General features: G+C 42.6%; 1 protein-coding gene across 1 annotated transcript in view; it reads right to left on the bottom strand.

Annotated features, from left to right (window-relative positions):
* Window positions 1-24,059, bottom strand: part of FRAS1 (Fraser extracellular matrix complex subunit 1) — a 443,799-nt gene that overhangs the window by 150,991 nt on the left and 268,749 nt on the right. The window contains 7 exon segments of the mRNA XM_082464007.1: window positions 799-1,069; window positions 3,831-3,976; window positions 4,985-5,144; window positions 6,068-6,208; window positions 8,847-8,993; window positions 14,889-15,035; window positions 15,268-15,420. Of these exon segments, the coding sequence (XP_082320133.1) occupies window positions 799-1,069; window positions 3,831-3,976; window positions 4,985-5,144; window positions 6,068-6,208; window positions 8,847-8,993; window positions 14,889-15,035; window positions 15,268-15,420 (1,165 nt within the window).

Genomic DNA, 24,059 nt, shown 5'->3' on the forward strand with positions numbered 1-24,059 from the left:
ATCTCAAATTTAGTGGTGACAGTAGAAGATATTCACCGCATCCTTTATCACTGTTCCATGGGTTTCAACTCCCTGTTTACACATGTAGTCCACTCTGAATGATCTGCACTAATGAAGCAGAGCAAGGTGAAGGATAATCCAAGAGGCTAGTCTTTGGGGTGTATTCCCTGATTTCTGTTTAGTAGATTTACTCTGCTAATTATATGGCTCTATTTGCTTGGGTTAGCGTTAACATTCAACTGCATTCCTGAAGCATATGTCAGCTGGGGTGGGGAAGACAGCCAGAAGCGTGCTAGGCATGAGAAGGAAACTGGATCCGGCTTAAAAATGAACCACATTTAGTCCCATAAAGTGGATAATGACAAGTTAACCGTGACTCTCAGTTTCCTTCCAACTCTGAAATTCTAGGAACCACACAACACCTTGAAAAGTACGCACTCCATCCTCTAGCCACTCCCTCCTCCCGGTATAGTACCCTAATGCTGAAGAAGCAGCTGCAGCATCTGGGTACATAAGCGATTTTGTTTATCCCGGGCCAAAAAACTGGGTAATTGTACTAGGAACTTTCCCATCACATCAGAGAATTACCCATAATTATGCGATAAAATAAAAATGCCTCTAACAGAAGCACTCTCTCTGAACAATTACAGTGATATGATGACAGGCAGTTGAAAGCATTGGCCTTTGGAGAGTATCGATCTTCCCCAGAAGAAAAGGGAGGGCTATTGAGAAGGGGGTGTGGGGTGCAGAGCACTGATGGAAAGGTGGCAGGAGGAAAACAACAGAACGCTGGGTCACCTGGGCTTTTCTTTGCTGTGCACAAAACGCACTCTTTTCTCCTTCACATCTTTCCAGCTAAAGTGGCCAGCCTTGTCGAGCTGAACCTCTTTTCCATTCCTTGAGAGCACAAGGTGACCATTGGTGGGAGTGCTCCCCACATGGAACAGGAGGTCTTCGACCCTGCCATCCTGGTCTTGAACATTCAGGAGGAGAAAATCCAGTGGCTTCATTGAACCAATTGCAAGGGTGAGGGAACCATTCACATGAAGACTAGGGGTGTGTATTTTGCCTGGAAAACATATGAATCCAAAGGTCAGGTTTGGTACAGTCACTAAGTACGTTTTTTATTATTATTATTTAAAGAAATAGACTTGTAATGTTCATTCAGAGCTACAAAGATGAAACTCTAGGCTATCGTATTCCGTAAGACTCCTTCTAATACAGTGGTTCTCATCCTGGATGCACATGAGAATAACATAGGGTCTCAATATTAAACGATAAAACTCCTAGAAGAAAACATAGGAGAAAATCTTGGTGATCTTAAATTAGGCAATGCTTTCTTAGATATGACACAAAGAGCACAAGTGACAAAAGTAAAAATCAGATGTATTGGACATCATTAATATTAAAAGCTTTTGTGCTTTTAATAACAAAGGACACCGGCAAGAAAGTGAAAAGACAATCCACAGAATAGGAGAAAATATTTGCGAATTACATATCTGAAAAGGGACGTGTATCCCTTTTATATCCAGAATACATAAAGAATTCTCACAACTCAATAAATGACAAATAACCCAATTTAAAAATAGGCAAAGAATTTGAACAGGCATTTCTCCAAAGAAGATACACAAAAGGCCAATAAGCACATGAAAATGTTCTCAACATCATCAGTCATCAGGGAAATTTGAATCAAAATCACAAGATGATATCACTTCATACCTACTAGGAAGGACAATAAAAAGTATTCCTGAGGGTGTGGAGAAACTAGAAATCTCATATATTGCTGGTGGGAATGTAAAATGGTGCAGCTGCTTGGGAAGACAGTCTGGCCATTCCTCAAGCAATTAGACATAGAGTTACCATATGATCCAGCAATTCCGCGCCTAGGCATATACCAAAGAGTATTGAAAGGCATATGTCCATACAAAAACTGGTACATGAATGTTCACAGCAGTGTTATTCATAATAGCCCAAAGGGGAAATAATCAAAACAATCAAACATCTATTGATGAATGAATAAACAAAATGTGGTATATGCATACGATGCAGTTATTATTCAACCATAAAAAGACATACTGATATATGTTCTAACATGGAGGAACCTTGAAAATATCATGCCAAGTGAAAGAAGCCAGATGTAAAAGGCCACATATTGTAAGATTCCATTTACGTGAAACATCTAGAGTAGACAAATCTATACAGACAGAAAGTAGATCAGTGGTTGCCAAGGGCTAAGGCAACATGGCAGTGGAGAGAGACTACTAATGGTTATTGGATTTCTTTTTAGGGTGATTAAAATGACCTGGAATTAGACAGTGATGATGGTTTCATAACATTGTGGATATGCTAAAGACTCATTGTATACTTTCAAGGGTGAATTCTACAGTATGTGAATTATATCTCAGTAATAATAACAATAAAGAATCACATAGGGATCTTTTAAAACAATCCTGATACTTAGGCTCACCACCAGAGATTCTGACTTAGATGTTCTGGGGTGGGACCTTAGTGATTTTACAAGCTCCCCAGGTAATCCTAATAGGCTGCCACATTTGAGAACCACAGTCCTATCCTAATACATCTGTCATATCTGACCATCAGACCTACCAAGGGCAAGAAAAGAGTCAAGTGTCTGATACCATTTGTGAGAACAGCACCAGTTAATCTACCATGAAGTAGGATTATCAGTGGCTTACTCAGAATTCATGTGAAATATATACGTTGTTTTAAAAATTTACGATCTCTGTCCATAGGAAACATCTGATGGATGAATTAGGATTCCCGACCTTGATATGGAATTCATCCTGTCTCCTGCAAGTTGTTTTGCTTGGACTTTAACCGGTAGCACTTCTTCCTTTTACAAGTAGGTCAGACAGGGCAGTTTAGGAATGCCAAGTTTCAGGGGGACTACTTCTAACGTAGAATTACTCCAATGAAAGTTGGATTCATTTTCACAAGTTGACTTGTATTACATCCCAAGTGGGGTAAGCTGACTCTCAAGTATTCTACTTGGGGTTTCCAGAAGGATCCTAATGAAATAAGCCAAAGATATTTTCTCCCATGGGAAGTCTTAATATCATTAGAGGTCAGAAATATAGACATGAAAAATATAATTGACTGCAGGTGATAAAACATGATTCACGTTATTGATGAAGGACACTCAGAAGCCAAGAAATGCTCAGCTATAATATAACTCCCAATCCTCATTCACCTGTAAAAGTTCTGGGGTTCAAAATTAAGCCTGAATTTAAATTTGTTTCTCTTTGTTGTTTAAGCTAAAGTGTCCATGGATGTGTTGGACAAGACTAGCTCCGTTCCTTAACGTGTCACCTAATTCTTAGTGGCAAGCAGAGTGGCTTGAAATCCATCCACTTCCAACATGTGAACCTCATGGGGCAAGCTCCTCACACTATTCATTAATTTCTTATCATTTATCTCCAGTGTGTGCACAAAGGATGCATCATTGCACCCTGGCATAATAGCTCTACATGTTTATATAAATATAATAAATTATATCTGTAGGTATAATTTTCTATAACGTGGCTGTAGTTCAGGAACACAGCTAAGTTTTATGCCAAATTTCTGATCTGACAGCTGTGACTTTTAAAGCACAGATTGCTCCTTTTTCCCTTCCAAAGATCTTGGAAGTTGAATTTTCCCAATTTTCCATGTTCTACAAACAGTCCCTTATTCCATAGCAGCACCAGGGGTTTTCCGAGAATGCAAAGCCTGCGTTTTATACCACACGAGCCAACCGTATCTGCAAACTCAGCCTCCGCGTGGAGGAATTACAGGTGACTTCAGCAGAGCATCGGAGGGGAAGCACTTACCAGCACATGTTTCATTAGAGGAGTGGGCAGGGAAGCCGGGAACACAGTTGGAGACACAAAGGCCACTCTTCAGGAGGAACCCATGGTCACAGAGGTGACACCGGTCTCTGTGGCTGCACCGCAAGCACCCCCGGGGGGCGAAGTGACTAGCACAGTATCGGGCACACGAAAGGACTCAAAGGTACTACTATCACTGCCATTCTTATTTTTATTATTATTATTTTAAATGCATGTGGAGAGCAAGCTATTTAAAAGACCATAGATTATTTCTTTGAATCAAGTTAATAAGCTTCTATAAATCAAGTGTTTACTGCCTAATTGTTCTGCTTCCTCAGCTGAGATGCTGTTCTAGAAAGGTGGCCCAGGATAGTTTAAAGGGCCCTGAATTAGAATCAGAAAATTTGAGTTTAATATCTGACTTTATGTTACCCTGGTTAATACTCTTAATGCTCTTTCTTTTTTTTCATTTGTAAAACAGGATTCATAGTGTCTGCCATATTTCACCAGGTCACTGTGAATGTTAAATGAGATAATGCAGATGAAGGAAATTTGGGGAAATATAAAATGCCATGCCTAGGTAATGGCATTATTATTAAATATCAGGTATTCTCTAAAGTGGGGCACACAGTACCAAGTTTTGATGGAAATGATGAAAACAAACTGAGAAAGCTCTTGTGAATAACTCAATGGACGAGGAGTTTAAGACTTTGGGTTTAACTTTAGTTTAATAACAAAAGATCAATGTGTCTCACTAAATTGTCCCCAGAAATCCTACTCCTCAAGGATATTATGGCAATATCAGGGTCACTGGTAATTTAGTCTACGCACTGAAAACCCTGAGCCCATGCCAATAGGGCTGACCCACTCTTAATGGACACCACACCTCAGTTCAATATAAGCTTTACATTCCATGAAATATTGGCTTTGTTTCCATACAGACCTTTAGGGACAATATTGATTTGTGCAAGAGACTTATTGGCCTGCACTTCCATATTCTATTTAGCCAGCCATTGACAGATGTGCACGAGAAGCCATCGATTACTTAGGCCAAACTCCCTGGGTTTTCATTCTGCTCCTAATTCAGATTCTCCTTGGTTACCTGAGAATCAGCACACCTGACTTCCTTGCTGCCCTCGCTTCTTTCCAGAGAACACAGCACAGTCTGCAAGTTACCTGTGCATTTGCGGTTTGAATGATCTGCAAAGTTCCCCTTGCCACATTCCTGGACACACTGGGCTTCCAAGAGGAGAAATGGGCCTTCACAGCGGGTGCACTCATGGGGACCTTGGCACTGGAGACAGTGGCTGTCACAGCCTGGAAGACACAAGTCAGGTCAACAGGAATGTGCATGGCTTTCCAAGGGGCTCCTGGCCCTCGTGATGAGGCAGTACAACCTGGTGCGCTGAGCAAAGCAGCAGACTGGGAGCCAAGGAGCCAGGCTTCCAACTGTGACTGCCGCGCTTACCAGCTGGGTGACTTGGCACTAGTCACTCCTTGTCGCTGAGCCTCAGCGTTCTCTCCTATAAAATGCAGAGAACACACTGCCCCACCCAGCTCCTTGGATAAAGATCAAATTACATGATGAAAAATACTATGCAAACGATAAATTGACAGATATCAGCCATTATCATTATTATTAACTAGTCCTCGGCTCCCTGCACTGCTTCACTGAAGTGTCAGTCTTTCCTGACTAACCTGGTCGGTTCTCAGGGTATCACCCAAGGACGCTCCCAGGAATGTAGCCTGTGCACCTTGGGTGGGCATTCCAGGCTGTGAGGACTTTGCGGCGTTAAACTGAGGCTGAAGGGGGTACTGAGGCAGAGAAAGGCGACGATTAGACATATGGTATTGGGAGGGTCGTGGGAGGGCAGATGGTGGGATAAGACACTCTTTCCCTGTGCTCAAATGACCAGAGCGTGCAGACCTCTCCACCTGGAGCACAGGACTGTTCCAGTTTTAAGGAAATCCAGAACTAATGGTCGAACCATATCTGTTTGTGTGGCCATATACCTCCAAGATTCCCACGTGGATTTCAAATTTAGCAAATGTTGTACTGGGGCATGGGAGAAGGAAAGAGTGGGCATTTGCATTAGAAGAAAGAAAAGCTCTTAGGAAAGAAACAAGAAATTGGATAAGAAGCCAGAGAGGAAACTGGCCACAGGCTCCTTCTCAGAAGAGTAAAATCCAGAGGGGGCGGAAGCTTGGATGAGCACAGGGCAAGGGCTGCAGACACTTACTCTTGCAGAGGCCCAGGTCCCGGTAAAATGACGGTGAGCACTGCTCCACACAGGCGCCGTCCTGGAGAACATAGCCGTCCACGCACTGCAGGCAGTCTGTCCTCAGAGGCCCGCGGCACGCACTGCAAGTCCAATCACACTCTAGAAAGAAAATTCCTTCGATCAGCTTCCTTTCTGTCCACCCTCAGTCCCAGAGACTAATTTAGGAGGACACTGGCTGCAGCTGCATGGGGGGAGTGAGGACAGCATAAGAGATGTCAGATAAGTGAGCTCTAACGAGGCTCTGCTTGGAGCAGCCTGAACGCCTCTCTGAGGTTGAGTGTTTCCTGATTACGTTAGACACGGCGCGTACAAGGATCGCTCCACGCTGGTGCAGAGCCTGCTTGTCAGCGGGGCTGCTGAGAAGCCAGATCAACTGGATCCTATTCCATACGGGACCCAGAGTTCTTCATCCCCGGAGCCACGGCATCTTCATGCAAAGCCTGCTCCAGGGAGCGGCCTATTTGCTCCCACAAACCTAATCTGACCTCCTCCAAATGCCAATAGGTAAAGGATGTCAGAGACTCAACGAAGAATGCATCTGCTCTCTCCACTGACACCAGCCCCGTGACTCTCTTCCTCTCAAAAGTCATGCGTTGACCAGCACAACAGAAAGAACCGACGACATCAGACTTAAGAGGGGTGTAAAAGAACTGTCCGGAAAGAAAGGAGTTCCTGAAATAAAAGATCTCATTTAGAGCAGAGCTGATTCCTTTACATGTTCATTCACTGAACAAGCACTGATGGGATGTATAGCCCTGAACCTCGTGTGGCGGGTGTAGACCCTGCCCTCAAGAAGCTTATGTTCTAGGGGCTCCCAGCCTTAGATGCGCACCCAAGTAATTCAGGGGGGTGGTTAGAAATACAGATCTTCGGGTTCAACATCAGAACTACTGAGTCAGGCCCAGGAAGACAGGGTGCTGTGCGGCTATTGTTTTTGTCATTGTGATTATGCTAGTTGTTGTGGCTGTTGTTTTTGATGGCCCAGGCAATTTGGATGCAGTCATAAAATGCAGAGTTCTAGCTGGTAAGGTAAGTCCTTCGTGCGTGGAAGACGGGACAAAATAGCAGGATTAAGTATTTGTTTTTGAAGTCAGGTAAATCTGTATTCAAGTCATGGCTTTGGCACTTTTTAATCTGCATGTCTTGCACACTTTCCTTAAGCTTTTTGAGCCTCAGTTTCCTTATCTGTAAAACAGGGATAAGAATAGCACCTATTTCATAAGGCTACTGTGAAGGTTAAATGGAATAATGAATTTAAGGAACTCAGCACAGTGCCTGGCACAAAGCAGTTTAATAAATGTTTGCTGCTGAACTGGTTTCCTTGGAGAACGTTATCTCCACTCGGCGCTGCCTCACCCCACCGTCCCTCTCCTCTAAGAAGCTGGGGAAACCTCTCATTAGTCACCTTTCTCTCTTCTTTGATGCAGTATTTCTAAGTCCCAAAGAAGCAGGTAAATGTGCACGATGGTACACGTGCTTCCAAGAAGATTTATAAAGTTAATCTCACTCATTTATTTGACTGAATCAGTCCTCAGGGAAAATGACTAAAACAGAGCCTTGAAAACTGCCAGCATAGTTATGAAATCACTTACAACAGGGAGGATTTGTGATAATCTTGTTTTTCACCACAGACTGACAACCACTGGTTAGAAGGGAAAAACTAGAAAAGGTTCTGTGGTCTTGAGCACAGCAGACCGCCTCAGTTAACAACCAAGTAGAATTTCTTGGAATGGAAAGTATGCAATTTTGCAAAACCTTAAAGCATCCCAAGTTTACTTGACAGGTGTTTGACCTCCATATCTGAGCCCTAGCTTCTCTGGCAGAATTGGAAAGGTCGGAGGGGTGGGTTGGGGGGAATGTGGAATGGAGGAATGGAGAAGGGAAACGGAACAGGAGCAAGGGAAATCCATCCTTTAATTCTGTCTTTCCGCTTGCTGAGTGCTGCCATTTGAAGAGCATAAGCTCCAATAATGTTAAACACCGGAAAACAAGGTAAAAGGTAGTACTCGGTTTTTGACAATGCTTGCTTATAAACTCCTGGAGGACGGGGGCTGTGTATTCACTCATTAAAGTATGTTAAGCAAGAGATGAACAAATCAGACACAACTCCTGTCCTCATTAAGCTTAGAGTCTGGCAGTCTAGAGTTGTAAATGCAAATGCCTACAGGGCCCAGGAAGGCAATGTAAATCTTTGAAATAGGCCTGGTGTGATAGGACAGGGAATGGTGGGCACTGTGGTACCCTTAGGAGATCATGTTCCACCCAACAGAGACGACAGCTACTCATCAACCTACTGCTGCACTGTGGGAATGCAAATCCAGTACTGCCAAACTTTCTGACTTTTTCAAAAGAAACTGAAAAATCTCAATTTTTGTATGTGATGTCTTCTGATTTTTAAAAGGCAAAGAATTAAAAATTTTAAAACGCTGTTAAATTCAGTGGATCAAGAAAAAACAAAAAACAAAACCACAAACTCCTGTCTTGGATTAAATACAACCTGAGGGTTTCCAGTTTGCCACCTCTGGTCTAGTTACTAAGACCTGGCATAACATCTAGTACATGGTAGATAGTCAAAAATATTTGCTTAATACATACATACATACATACATACAAAATGACTTTCCATCAGAGAAAGTCTAAACATCTGATGACAGCATTTTCCCAATGTGGGAGCGGACTTCTCTAGCAAAGGGGCATCGCCAAGTAGAAGACTCGTGCAATTCTGGAAAAGCTTTACCTTTGCATGTCTTGGTGGAGAAGTCAAGATAGTACTGTGGGGCACAGCTCTCACGCTGACAGTCTCCAAAGAGGAGGACCTTGTTTGGATCTCGGCAGGAGGTACAGCTGGCCTGTGAATCACAGCTTCTGCAATGTGCGTCGCATGCTGAGCAGATAGGAAAAGAAAATGACCAGATGATTACAACTGCAAATACTGAAGCACTGATCAAACCTAGACAGATGCTGCAAAGGAACAGAGCCTCGCTCCAACCTGTTTTTTAATCACGGCTCAGAACCCTACCCCACGATCAACAGAAACAGAAAATGTTAATCTTATTTTCCAAAATCAAAAAGGGTAATTTTATTTTCCAGAGAAGATAAATTATAAACCCAAGTACAGAAGTCCCACATCCAAACTGCCCTGTGACTCAGCAACAGGATTAATTTGTACTTATTCCAAGATCTCTGGAATAATAGTCCACAGTGTCATTGGAAACTTGCTTCTTAAGGAATCAAGGCCCCTACAGTTTATGATGTAGATTCAGATTTTTGTCTGATGCCAGGATTAAAATTAGGCATCAACTTATTCTGGAGCTCAGGAAATCCCATATTTTAAGATGCGAAGGACTTAAAGGTGACCTGGCTTACTGACTTGCTCAGTTGTAATTCCTAGCAGTCACTTAATTTAGGCATTCAGGGATGATCTCCAAATCTGGTCATGCTTCCATCTCTGCCTGATTCAACAACTAGCGTTTCTCCATCGACTCAGTTGTTCATGCTAGAAACCTTAGAGTCTCTCCTGGCACCTCCCTTTCTCTCACTCCTAATTCAATTACTTACTGGATCTTATTTGTTTGAACTCTCCTATATAATTCCCAGAACTTTTTGCTTTTCTCCATATCTACAAATGCCAATACGTCCAAGCCATCATCATCTCCTCCTAGACCACTATCATAGCCTCCTAATTGGTTTGACTCCCTTGCATTCTATTTTCCATGTATCTGTAAGAGTGATTTTTTAAAAAATTAATTAATTTATTTATTTTTGGCTGTGTTGGGTCTTCATTTCTGTGCGAGGGCTTTCTCTAGTTGCGGCGAGCGGGGGCCACTCTTCATCGCGGTGCGCGGGCCTCTCACTGTGGCAGTCTCTCTTGTTGCGGAGCACAGGCTCCAGACGCACAGGCTCAGTAGTTGTGGCTCACGGGCCTAGCTGCTCCACAGCATGTGGGATCTTCCCAGACCAGGGCTTGAACCCGTGTCCCCTGCATTGGCAGGCAGATTCTCAACCACTGCGCCACCAGGGAAGCCCAAGAGTGATTTTTTAATTCATACTTCTCAGGTGTCAGAGGACACTTTCATCTATGAACTCATATCCTTCTTCAGTCCTGGAAAAATTCCAGCCATCATTTCTGTAAATATTGCTTCTCCATCATTCCCTCCATTCTTTCTACCTAGAAATCATAATACACATTATTTGAATCCTCTCAATATAATCTCCAAGTCTCTTGTCTTTAACTCTTACTCATTCTTCAGTCTCTTCTTCAAGAAGGCCTTCCCTGACTCTCCAGTCTAGAACAGGTCTCCCAGGTACTGTTCTTATACCTTTCATTCATGCCATACATAAAAGTGTTGAATTTCAGCGATTATTTACCATCTGTATCCTTTACAGCTGTAAGCTTCATGAAAGCAAAGACTAGGTTTCTGTTGTTCCTTGCAATAGTCCCCAGCACCTAGCTGGTTATCTGTAATTTTGTTGGTGTTCAATAAATATTTACAACATAAGTGAAAGAAGCCAGATATTGTAATAATATATACTCAAGCACTAGCATCTCTGCCTCACTCTAAAATCTTCTCTCAGCATGTGTCAGAGGAAAAGTCTAGAGAGTGATCATGTGAGTTTTAGTGCTAAAGGATATCAAAGTGTGTGGCACAGTGCAGAAAAATGACCTCCCTCTAAAATAAAAAGAAACTCCTTTTGTTTCACCTACAAGAAAAGCCACTGGTATAAAATATTTGTTAGAATATATAGACTTGTAATTAAAGGTCCTAGGAAAATTCTAGACTGGATTTTCAAACAGTTTGAAAATGTTAGAAAAAATATTTTTATTGTTGGAAACTTACATGAGACTAAACTTTTATCCTGTTGGGAGGTAGGATTTCTACACATGTTGTATCTTAATTTTGCCAAAGGGTTTGACAAAAACCCTAAATATAAACTTGTGAATACAAAAATGAAGTGGGGTCTACCAGCTGCAAGTGGATTTGAAGATGGTTGAAATACATACTCAGAAAGTTGTCAGTAAATCTTTGTAATTGGAAATGAATGTCTTTAGTAGAGTATTATGATGCAGTCTTAATTTCTTAGTTGGCCAATATTTTTATTAATTACTTTAATGAAAACAAAGAAATTTTGCTAATGATATTTAAATATTCCACACACACTTACATAGGATACACACATAGTTAAGTTCCACCAGCTGAAAGAAAAACTCAAGCTTATTTAGGCCCATTGTATCAATAAACTAAAAGTAATCAGATGAAGTAAGCTAAACTGTAAGTAAAGTCCTGCATTTATGTTCTATAACCAATTGTACAAACAGAGGGGACAGAGGCCTGTTTAGAAAGCATTATTATAAAAATGATCTAAGAATCTTAGTTGATTAAAAGCTTACTAAAAGTTGATATGGTTACTAAAGAAACGAACACAATCTTAAACTGAAGAGCCTTCATGTAACCTCAATGTCAGCTGGACGCCCTGCTGGACATGGAGCTGCAAAACAAGGCCCCTGTACTGACAGCTGAGAGTTTCTTGTAGTTTACTTCCTCAAGCTTCTGTCTGCCTCCGTGTTCTTGAATCCTTCTATGAAGTCTCTCATTCCCAAAGCATAACTCAGCTCCTTCACTGACTCCCAAAAGAAACGGGGTCCCACCGAGCATCTGGAAATGTTAAAAGACTATATGGAGGATTTGGAGGGATGCAGTGGTGTCACACTAAGAAGCAGGGGGCTTCCATCATTTCTCTTCAAACGCTTCTTCCTCTTTAATCGAACCCCTCAGCCGTCTCCAAGGCAATCCCCAAGTGACCTTGTCTCACTCAAAGTAGTTCTGCACATAACCAAACCCCTTGGGTTCTAGCTTCCCCGTTCAGAGGAGTGTGGGTGAGGAGCCTTTTCTCCCTCTTACAATATTCAGACCAGAGGGTATCAGTCTTCCTGCAGTCACGTTGGTGTGACAACGTCTGGAGTAGCAGGTGCAGCTCTCCGAGGTCAGTGACCCCATGGAAAGTGCTAAGAGGACAGTGAAGAAGGGGCCGAGGGGACCAGGAAGCAGTGAGGGAAGCAGAGATGTAGTGATACTTTAACTGTCGTTCATTGAGGAGGAAGGAACCACACAGCCTATGAAGCCCATTCTCCCTCCCTGTTTCCTACTGTACATCGGAGACGGTCCTCCCTTTCTGCTCAATACTCCACTGACTCCAGCCCTGCTCAGAGCAGAGAACTCCAAGCTCATGTCACACTTTGGAAGGGAATCCTGTGAATGAGGGAGGAGCCATTCTACACTGCTCCAGAAGAAAGCTCTAGGGCTGATGAGAAACAGCCCTCATCCCCACCGAAGCACCTGGCTTCCTTCCTCATCTGTAGCAGCCTATGAGGGGGTAAGAGGGAATCTCTGCCCTGGGTGCGAGGTTGGTTCAGGTGCACTGGAGTCTTCCTCCTACTCTAGGGCACTACGGTTTCAAGTACTGAGGACCTCATTTATCATCTCTTCTTTAAAGTTTCTTCTCAACTGGTTATCCTGAAATGTTAGAGCTCAGTACGCAACTTCTAAAGGTTCCTGTAATCAGAATCTAGACAGCTCTGAAGCTCTTACTTTCTTCTATAATATGGTTATTAATGCCTCCCCTTAATATTGATTATATTTCCTTAAAAGCCCTTTACTGCACAATTCCTAAAATTGTCAGGCCTATAATTGTCTATAACGATGAGCATTAGAAAGGGACATTGTGGGGCTTCCCTGGTGGCGCAGTGGTTGAGAATCTGCCTGCCAATGCAGGGGAAACGGGTTCGAGCCCTGGTCTGGGAAGATCCCACATGCCGCGGAGCAACTAGGCCCGTGAGCCACAACTACTGAGCCTGCGCATCTGGAGCCTGTGCTCCGCAACAAGAGAGGCCGCGATAGTGAGAGGCCCGCGCACCACGATGAAGAGTGGCCCCCACTTGCCGCAACAAGAGAAAGTCCTTACACAGAAACGAAGACCCAACACAGCCATAAATAAATAAATAAATAAATAAATAAATAAATAAATAAATAAACAAACAAACAAATAAAATTTATTAAAAAAAAAAAAAAGAAAGGGGCATTGTGGATTTTTTTTATGTATTAGAAATTCAAATAGCCCAATTTAGGGGCATACCTTACTCAGTCTTTGGATGAAGGAAACCTAAGCTTTAGCAAAGGACTAAAGTTAGAAGATGCTTATTTTAACTGAAATGGTCTATAAAATCTTATTTATTTACATGGTAGCCTAGCAGATGCATTTGTGCAGAGCAGAAGCTTCCCAGAAGAGAAATATTTCAATGCAACGTATTTTTGCCACCTATAAGCCATATAAGGGATTCTGGTTTTTCTTTTTAACTTTTATTTCTGTGATTCCACTGCAGTGAAGAGCCTCATAAATCTAAGTCACTACTTCTACACCAACACTCTTTTGCTCTTGAATAGAATATGCAAGTGTTTCATTCGTGTCTCTTGTGTTACAGAATCTACAGATTCCGGCAGATAGTTGATATATACCAAGCAAAGTTTTTGTTACAAAAGTAAAAAAAAAACCCAAAAAACTCTTTTCATTGATCCAAAAGGGATTTTTACCTCTGGTATCTCAACGGATGATGTAAAATGGTGGGTTTCAAATGCAAATCCTTGCAAGAATCTCCATAAACTAACAGTAATACCTATCTTTTGATCTATAAAATATAAATATCTTTTACTGCTTGATTTGCCTCTCGTTTCACATGATGATGATGATGATGGTAACAACAGTAGCTATACTGAGAGCTTATTCTCTGCTAGGGTCTGTGCTAAGTGCAATAACATTAGAGGTAGGCACTATTATAATCTCCCTTTTATAGAAAAAAGAAACTGAAGCCTAGTGGTTAGTTCACCTGCTCAAGGTCACAAAGCTAGTTAAGTGGCAGTTAGGATTTGAACTTTAGTTACCTGATTCTAGAGCCCACTCTCCTAACCATTACTCTATAGTTCTTTCAACATGGTACTTCCTAGGACAGAAAATTGAAATATCAGTACTGTATTTGTTAACTGTCATTTTCAAAATGAGAAAAGTATAACACAGTTTTTTGGCAACTGACACTTTACTGATTGAAATAAAGTAAGCTGCCTCAGCCTATTTCAAAACTGTTCCTTCATCTGTGAATCACTTCCTAATTTTTTTTCCACCCAGATTTGCCCTTGCCCTAATTTATCCTTACTGTTTGTACGTGACTCAGGTAATTAATCATATTTTAACTTATTTGAGAACTAAGACATCTATACCAGTAACTTTCATGCAAGACAAAATAACTACTGTTTGGGCAGAAACTGAATACTTTGTAGCCTATCAAGCCTTGCATACTGTCAGTATTCAACAAATACATGTCAAAAACAAATTAAACCCAGAGAAGCGCTGAGGTTGAGGCCTTTATACTAGAATGAGCTCCACTCTCCGCTTAGGACCTTGGAATTGGATCACTGAGAGAAACCATAGGAATAAACTAGACTAACAATTTTATGATTTTAATGAGATAACTAGAGAACAGAGAGGTTAAATGACTGACCCAAGATCACACAGCTGGCACTTGCAGAGGAGATCCCTAGTCCAGCACTTCCAATTAGGCCCATATCTGAGTTATAATGCTAATGGCATCCATATGCTTTGTAGATTCATTTTCTTTCTTTTCCAAAAATAAAGGTTACCAGGTGAAAATATGGAAGCAAAAAAATCCCTGCTTCCTTCAACGACTCCAGAAGAGCAGGAAAGGAGAGAAAGTTCATTTTTTAAAACTTACGCTGGCAAGTGTGGTTGTCATCGAGATAGTGCCCTGGGAAGCAGGCAGCGCTGCAGGTGCCAAGATGGGACAGAACGAGGTCGGTGTCACATGAGGAGCAGGAGAAGGGGCCTCTGCCCTGGCAGGTTCTGCAGGAGCAGTGACATTCTGCAGACGGAAGAGACATAAAGAGAACCTATGAAGCCAAATGCCCTTCCAAAGCAACATCCCAAGAGCCGTTAATAAAAGCCCCAGCGCAGAGAGCATTAGCTGGTCTGGTTTATAGCCCCACAGTGTGCTTCCTGCCTCTCTCTCTCTCTCGGGAAGTTCCAGCCTTCTCAGCTATTGCCCAAGAGAAGCTCACGGGGCACGCCAGCTCCTGTGTCCAGCACTTACTCACTTTTACAAGCTCCTCTCTCTGCGAAGTATCCAGAAGGGCAATCGGGAACACAGAGATCTTCTAGCAGCAGGTACCGGGCATTCTGGCACCTCAGGCAGACGCTCCCGGTGTTGTAGAGGTCAGCTGCACAGTGCTGGCACAGAGGATGGCAGTCTGGAGAGGACATGGGAGCACAGAGAAGGCACGGATGCTATGAACACAGCGTCTCATTTCTACACCAAAGGGTAAAAGGGATTGCAATTACCACTGTTGCAGCACAGATGGCTGGAGAGTAGCGCAAAGGCAGTATACATCAGGAAAGTAGAAGCTTGGGACCCGTACAAATTGCGTGTTTGAGGTTTTTAGCAAATGGCCAGGCCCAGCACAGCAACTGAGTTTTCATCCCTTTCCGATTGAACAACCCTTCAAGTCCTAGGGCAGCATGCGATAGATGCTTGCCAGGGGTATAGAAAGAACTATCAGATAAAAGAAACAGTTCATCATATCAGCATATCCCCCGAGAGCTCCCAGAACTCGGGCACCGTGTGCCCCTCGTTCACAGAGCTCCTAAGCTGTGCGCAGAGGCCCCACGTGGCTCATCTCCCAAACGTGGCCTTCCAGAGTCAGCAAACCAGTCTCAGGCATTGGTGGTGGTGGGGGGCGGGGATTAAGGTTGGTTGATAATAGAATTGGGGGGAAACTTTAGTCTTTAACTAGAGGTAAAATTACAAAGAGCTGAGTTGGAAAGTCATTTTCATGACCTGATACGTAGTTCACAGAAGCTGTTGTATCAGTTGTGATTAAATCTATAGGGCTAATTCTCTGGGATGCCCAGCACTGTCTCTTGTTCTCACCTGTGTAAGAGGCATCCTTTAATTAAAGAACTTGGTTGTGTTCAGCTCCCCATATAGGTGAAAATGCCCTCTGTCCTATCTTAAGTGGTAATAACGCTTCAAATCCCATTTACCATCCTCCATCCCAAAGATGGAAGAAAAGTCACAAATCCTGAATTACCCCCCAAAATGAAAAAGGAGTAAAGACCTAGGAAAAGCGAAGAGACTTCTGGTTATAGGTCCTGTCCATCTTCCCCTGTAGGATTCAAAGCACTGTTTGCAGTGGCTAAAACACCATTCAGCGGACACATAGGTCTTGTTTCATCCCGAAGTCTTGTATATAGTGATTGTGATTTCTAGCCATATTTAGACTAAAAAATCCTTGTCAATAAAACAGATCAACTGTCCCTGAAATCTGTTAAAACAGGTCTTTCTCTCCATACCCTCAGTGATACACTTTCTTAATTGCTGATCGTCTGAGACGTGTTCTTTGCCAAAGAAGAGATCTCAGTCCCATACCCAGCACCCACTCATCCGCACGAGAAGCCTTTGAGACCTCTGTAGCCATTCCAGAAGTTGAACCCAGAGTGTCCTCCGCAAAAATCCTCTTTTAGCAGCACGCAAGTGAACAGGCCCTGACCTTTCTCTGAACTTCAGGAGTTTCAAATTACAGGCAGCCTTTTGCCAATATTAGAAACAATTCTTGATATCCTAAGAGGCAAATTAATCCCCATTATAGCCCTTCAGTAAATTATAAAGGAAATGATGGCTGTATTGAGAGAAATCTGATAAGGAGGCTATTTCCCCCTGATTTAGTGTACGGTTTCCACACAATGCCAACCTTTTTGTTTTCTTTTTCCTGTGCTTTCCTCGCAGTGCCAGGAGCACTCTGAAAGTTGCTGGAGCAGATGGAGGTAACTCCGTTTTATGATTACCTTAATGAGTGGGTACCGGTTAGAACTGAAAACCCAGGAAACATGACTGATTCAAGGCTCCATTATTTGAAAAGTCTTGGCCTCTTCCTCTTTAAAGCCAGTGCTTATAGAGAGTGCGGGGCTCCGGCATGCCATGCGTCAACAAGATCCGCAGGTGTGCAGTGGCCTAAAAACTAGTTGCATCTAACTGAGGCTTTCTCTAGTGTACAAATAGAGGAATGAAAAAGAATGATCACCAAGGGGATGCTTTGAAGAGAAAGTAAGCAGATCTCTGGAATATTTTGTGGGTACAATAAATAAATACTTATAGATTTGTCTGATCATGGGGCTCTCTAGAAGCTGTTTAAATGAAGAGTGTGACGTATATTAATTACTTCTAAAGGCACCTAGAGCTGGTTTATCGTTGCTCCTTCCCGCTTTCATGGCAGCAGCTTTGAAACCCTTGCTACTGTTCCCTGGTCACCAGCCCACGCTGCCCACCCTTCCACATCCTCCCCAGTTATTTCACCTTCTACTTGATTCAGCCCATCAAGCATGAACACCTTTGATTCTTTCCTGCCAAACTCTTTATTCCATTTCATCTCCCCTCACAGGATGAAATGGCTAATTCCTCCACCCACATTTTTTAATCCGATTTTCAACATTATTTGAACATTACTGCAACATTAGTGCATCTTTTACCCCCATCTCTCTTCATTCTCCTTGACCTCTACCTCCAAACGTACTCCGCATTACCTACTCTCCCCAAAGTTTTTCTCAACAACCACCCCATCTCTTTTCTTTCCTTCACCACCCAACTTCCTTGCCTCCCTAACTTCTCACTTCACTGTAATCTGCCTTCAACCTCCACAATTCAACTGCTGTATTGCTCTTGAAAAGGTCTCTGACCACCTTCTAATGACCAAATGTAATGGCCTCCTCTAATTCCTAACCCACCTGAAAGGTGTGCAACACATGAGACTTTGGATCACCCCCTTCTTTGACCTTCTTTCCCCTCTTAGCATGCTTTATCCTGGTGCGCCTCTCGGTCATTCTCTGCCTCTGACTGCCTGATAAGTGTAGAAATTCCTTACAGCCCTTAACTCCTTCTATCCTCCTAACTTAAGTCTCATTCTCTGGAGGTCTTAAACCAGACATGGCTGTTTGCATCATTTTGGTATACAGCTACCAAAAGCCAGTGGAGGGCTTCCCTGGTGGCGCAGTGGTTGGGAGTCCGCCTGCCAATGCAGGGGACACGGGTTCGAGCCCTGGTCTGGGAAGATCCCACATGCCGCAGAGCAGCTGGGCCCGTGAGCCACAATTACTGAGCCTGCGCGTCTGGAGCCTGTGCTCCGCGGCAAGAGAGGCCGCGATAGCGAGAGGCCCGCGCACCGCGATGAAGAGTGGCCCCCACTTGCCACAACTGGAGAAGGCCCTCGCACAGAAACGAAGACCCAACACAGCCATAAATAAATAAATAAATAAAATTTAAAAGAATAAGGCTTTAAAAAAAAAAAAAAAAAAAAAAGCCAGTGGAAAGGGCTCAAGAGTTACAGAGAGAGAGAATGGGAACTGGCACAGCCACTGTGGAAAACAGTATGGAGCTTTCTCAAAAAATTAAAAACAGAAATACCACACGATCCAGCAATTCCACTTCTGGGTATTTTTCTGAAGAAAACAAAAACACTAAATTGAAAAGACATATACACCCTTATCTTCACTGCAGCATTATTTACAAAAGCTGAGATATGAAAGCAACCTAAATGTCCATCAGTAGATGAATGGATAAAGAAGATGTATAAATATCCAATGGAATATTACTCAACCATAGAAAGAATGAAATGTTGCCATTTGCAACAACAGGGATGGACCTTGAGGGTATTATGCGAAGTGAAATAAGTTAGATAGAGAAAGACAAATACCATATGATTTCACTTAGATGTGGAATCTAAAAAGCAAAACAAATGAACAAACATAAAACAGAAACAGAGTCACAGATGGAAAGAACAAACGGACAGTTGCCAGAAGGGAGAGGGTGGGCGGGATGAGTGAAATAAGTGAGGGAGAATAAGAGGTACAAACTTCCAGTGACAAAATAAATAAGTCATGGGGATGAAATCTACAGCATGGGTATACAGACAATAATAGTATAACAACTTTGTATGGTGACAGATGGTAACTAGACTTATCGTGGTGATCATTTTGTCATGTATAGAAATATCAAATCACCATGTTGTGTACCAGAAACTAACATAGTGTTGTAGGTCAATTATACTTCAATAAAAAAACAAAAGAGGGAGTTGTAGAGGCTCCATAATCACTCAAGGCCTCTGCCTCTCTCCATGGCTCCATATTAAGCCTTAAAAGAGGCATCAGATCAATCACCAGACATACCACATTGCATGATGGAGCGAGTACCCAGAGGCAAGGAGAAATCAATAAATGACACCTGAAAATATAAAACAATCAACCGCAGGTTGCCCAAAGCATCACATTAATCTGAGTTAGTTTACAGTTTCACATTACACACGAGACTGTAACTATTTGAGTCTGCAAAGTTCAACTCTTTTTGTTCGCTACCTGTATTTATTCCTCATTCATTTATCCATGGCTTAAAAACTCATACTGAACACCCAATCCTGTGAATAGACCCCAAAACAACAGTCTGAGTGGGTCCTGTGTTAATACATTCCTGCAAACCTCTCTTCCCAACTCTGTCTTATACAAGCCCCCAACAGAAGACCACACAAAACCAATATGCTCTCAAACCTTGCTCTGGAGTCAATCTGAAGGTTGACTGATTTTTATTCAACCAACCAGAAAAGAAAAATAAATTCCTAAAACCTAGGAAACACCTTTGTCTTAAGAGGCTTGAAGTCAAAATCTCTTTGCAGGAGAGAATTCCTTGGGAGAGCTCAAAATGAGTTATGATGTACAGGGAAAGAAGCCAGAAATCAGAGCAACAGGGCTTGAGGATTAATCTCAGTGTCTGATGTACAATCAGAAAAGCATCGTTCCCGAGGGCAGGCTGCTCAGCTGTGACAGGCTACAAGTGGCCAGTCACCCTGGGCACCAACTGTAGGCAAGCTTCAGGCTCAAGCCCCGGAGGCCACCGTGATCTTCTATGCAGAGAGGGGGCTCAAAACAGGGAGCTTACGGTTTTATTTTTCTGACTACAAAGTGAGCCATGGAAGAAAATATGAAAAACAATTTTACATAGTATAAATGAACATAAAAATCCCCCCATGTAGGCCTTTTAGAATAAATAACTACTAACATGGATATTTTTCTCTTAGTTCTTTTTCTATACAATTTTCCATATGTAGATTTTTACATAGATGAGATTATATTAAATATTGTCATATAATAACTTTTTTTTCACTCAGTACCATCAGCATTTCCACATGTCATTAGGGACTCTTCGTAAACATCATTTTTAGGGGTTGTATAATATTCCAGCATTGAATAAACAAATAAAAATTTACCATTTTTCTTATACTTGATCATTTACTTCCAATTTGCCCACTTTTATAATGAAGGCCATGATAAGACCCTTGTGCATTTTAGATTATTTGCTAAAAGACAATGTCGGGCTTCCCTGGTGGTGCAGTGGTTAACAATCTGCCTGCCAATGCAGGTGACATGGGTTCGAGCCCTGGTCTGGGAAGATCTCACATGCCGCCAAGCAACTAAGCCCATGCACCACAACTACTGAGCCTGCGCTCTAGAGCTCGCAAGCCACAACTACTGAAGCCTTTGCGCCTAGAGCCCGTGCTCCACGACAAGAGAAGCCACCGCCATAAGAAGCCCACACACCACAAGGAAGAGTAGCTGCCGCTTGCAACAACTAGAGAAAGCCCGCGCGCAGCAACAAAGACCCAACACAGCCAAAAATAAATAAATAAATAAGTAAATAAATAAGTAAATAAATTTATTTTTAAAAACAGTTACATCCAAGATACATTCTTGAGACTGTTTCATTGTAACTTTGCCTGCACTAGGAAATTTTTTTTAATTTATTTTTTATTGAGGTATAGTTGAATTACAATGTTGTGTTAATTACTGCTGCAGAGCAAATGACTCAGTTATACATATATATATACATTCTTTTTCATATTCTTTTCCACTGTGGTTTATCACAGGAAATTGAATATAGTTTCCTGTGCTATACAGTAAGACCTTGTTGTTTAAGGAAATTTTAAAATAATAAAACGATCTTGGTTAATTTGGTTGGTGAAAATTGGTGTTACATAGTTGCTTTGATTTGGATTTCTTTTACTGTAAGCGAGGCTGACCATTTAAAAAATCTTTCTTTCAAACAACAAAACTGTTCAAGTATCTACTGTACTCACAGAACTTTCAGTATGGTGGGGACAAGGACCCTGGATACATAATTACACTTAAGTATGAAATCTGTGTAATCTCATAATAATTTGAGATGTCAACCAATGAGTTCTTTCCTCATCCACTGCAATCATCCCGCATTGGACCAGGGAGTGTGGGCCACCATGTGCCCCCAGAGAAAGTTAGCAGAATCAGACCAGCACAGATACCAAATTCACAGAGCCCAGGGCACAGGTGAAAGACAGAAGAAAAAACAAACTTGAATGTGGAAATTGGAGCTAGGAGACCCAGGCCCTCCCCCACCAATACGACCCCTACACTCTCCACCTCTGTACCCCAGCCTAGAAAAACCCTTCGAGCTGGAGAGGAAGAAGGAGCAGAGAGACCATTCAATTTGCCTCTCCCCTCCCCTCCTGTGGAACAGGTTGCAGGTAGCTGAGTGGAATATTCAAGAATCCAACAGTGAAGTGGACTTGGGCTGGGCTTCTTGACTTAAAGAAAGTTGTCTCCAAACTGAGTCCTTTGTCATGAGGCAACAGAGACGGTGGCACAGTGGGATGAGCAACAAGAGAATGTAAGGCAGACGCTTAGACATGGGACTGCCTTGAGACTATTGCAAACTTTTGTAAAATGCAAACCAGGTAAGCCCAGGGACCATGGAAGTCTCTGACAGGGTACCAACTCGGTCCAGGAAGCAGGTAAAGCTGCCTGGAGGAGGCTGAGACAGAGCCACTGAGTGGGAGTCAGCTGCTGGAGGAGATGGGCAGGGTGAGAGAGCTTGGAAGAGGTCCCAAGAAGAGGAAAAACATGCAAAAACCCAGAAGCGCAACAGAATAGGATGCCTTCAAGGAACTGAAAAAAGTTCAGTATGGCTGGATCTTGAAGAACATTCGAAAGAGCCACTCAGGACCTGGCTGTGCTAATTTTGAAATACTTTGTAAGTCATGAAAAAGTGTATGGATTTATCCTCATGGCGATTGGAAATGGGTTTGTCTATGTGTCCTTTACCAGTCTATCTACTGAAGTCTCTGTGTTATTATTACAGGTTTAAATGAGAAATTGTTGTATGAAAGGTAATTAGTGATGGCAGAAGACATTAAAACCACAGCAAAGAACCAACAATCCAAGAAAACTCTGACACACAGCAGCTTTCAATATGAACTTTTCTGGGGAGAGGAGAGGAGTTCCTATGTTTCTGTCCCCTTCACCCCTCCATTATGTCCACAGAAGACCCTTCTCTGTTAATAACATCCACTGCTGAACAGTTTTCAAAAGGCTTATGCTAGCGTAGGCATATTAGGAAAACTAAGAATACTACAGTGTAAGTATACGAATGTTTCTGTGACCAGGAATGGAGATCTCAGGTGTCCCCTGAGGAAGAAAACCAACACACCAGTGGTTTGTCTTTCAGGCACGACCAGGGAAGACCTTTCCACAAACCGTCAGCTTCCAAAACGCCTTTAAGATTCAAAACAAAGTAGAATTTGGCAAAATCAGTAGTACCTAGTAGGGAGCCCTTATCAATTTGTTAAATGAAAGAAAAAAAAATATTGGAGTCAAAAATACTAGGAAATTGTGGGGAATTTGGAGGCCCATGAGAAGCTTCACCTGGACTGTACCACTTGGTTCTCAAAATCCACTCCAGGCCAAGAGGAACAGGGCACTGCTTGGCTGTGTGTGTGGCAATTTACAACTGCCTTGTCCGTACGGTTTGAGAGAATGAAGAGAGAAATCTCCCCATGGCCAGCCAGATGTATTAATTATACAATCTAAACACAATTAAGAGGTGTTAGGAGCCCATCTCCAGGCGCTGCAGGAGGTGACTGACGATGTGTCCCACGGAACTGCTACGACACCGGTCACTTCACGTACAGTAAAATCTAGGGGCATATTTTCGACGAATTAAGCTGACTGGGAAGCAAGTCTTGAATTCTTCTTGGTAGGTGGTGACCCTCTGACAAATCCTGATTCAGATCCTTGCTGGACCCACAGTGGTAGAAGCACAACTGTCAGAAACGGTGCCCCTAAAATGCCAGTATTCTCAGAGAGGCCGGCAAACCACAGAGTGAGTTCTCCTGTAATCCTCCTCAGCCCACCTTCCACGCCCATTCCTCCCCACAGGTGACGTCTGGAACGAGTTCACAGGATACACTAGAGGAAGTTTACACTGGCACTGCTTAATTTGTACCAGGACCGCAGTTACTAAAATAGGGGAACTGAGTTTCCAGCCCACCAATCTAGCAGCCTCTGCAAGGATTAACGGCCCATCATAAAAGCCCCATCTGTGCAGGAAGGCATTTGCATCTGACCTTCCTGTCTGTAATCAAAAAAGGAGGATAACCTCAAATATGTCTAAATGGTGAGCGTGCATCCACTAATTGCTTAAAAACAGAGCCTATTCCGAAGCCCATCTCTCAGAGTCTTCCCATAGCTACTCAGTAAGTAAATCCTTATTTGTCACTATTTCAGTTATAGTAAAGAGTCTTTAAATAAAAGACTCATTAAGGATGACAAGGAGAGGAGAGAGACCCAGGATACATTTAGGTGTAGCCTGTTTCAGATTACTGGTATATAATAAACATGTGGAGGGGGAAGGGCAGATGGACTTCCAGTTGTTTGTATATGTGCCTGCTTGCTAACAAACCTGGTGAATTAGCACTTTAAACAAAGTAATGAACACATTATAAGGGAGCCTGGAAATGGAGTATCGACTCGAGCTGAA

The sequence above is a fragment of the Balaenoptera physalus genome (genome assembly GCF_965194825.1).
Source record: "Balaenoptera physalus genome assembly, chromosome: 5".
NCBI classification, from domain to species: Eukaryota; Metazoa; Chordata; class Mammalia; order Artiodactyla; family Balaenopteridae; genus Balaenoptera; species Balaenoptera physalus.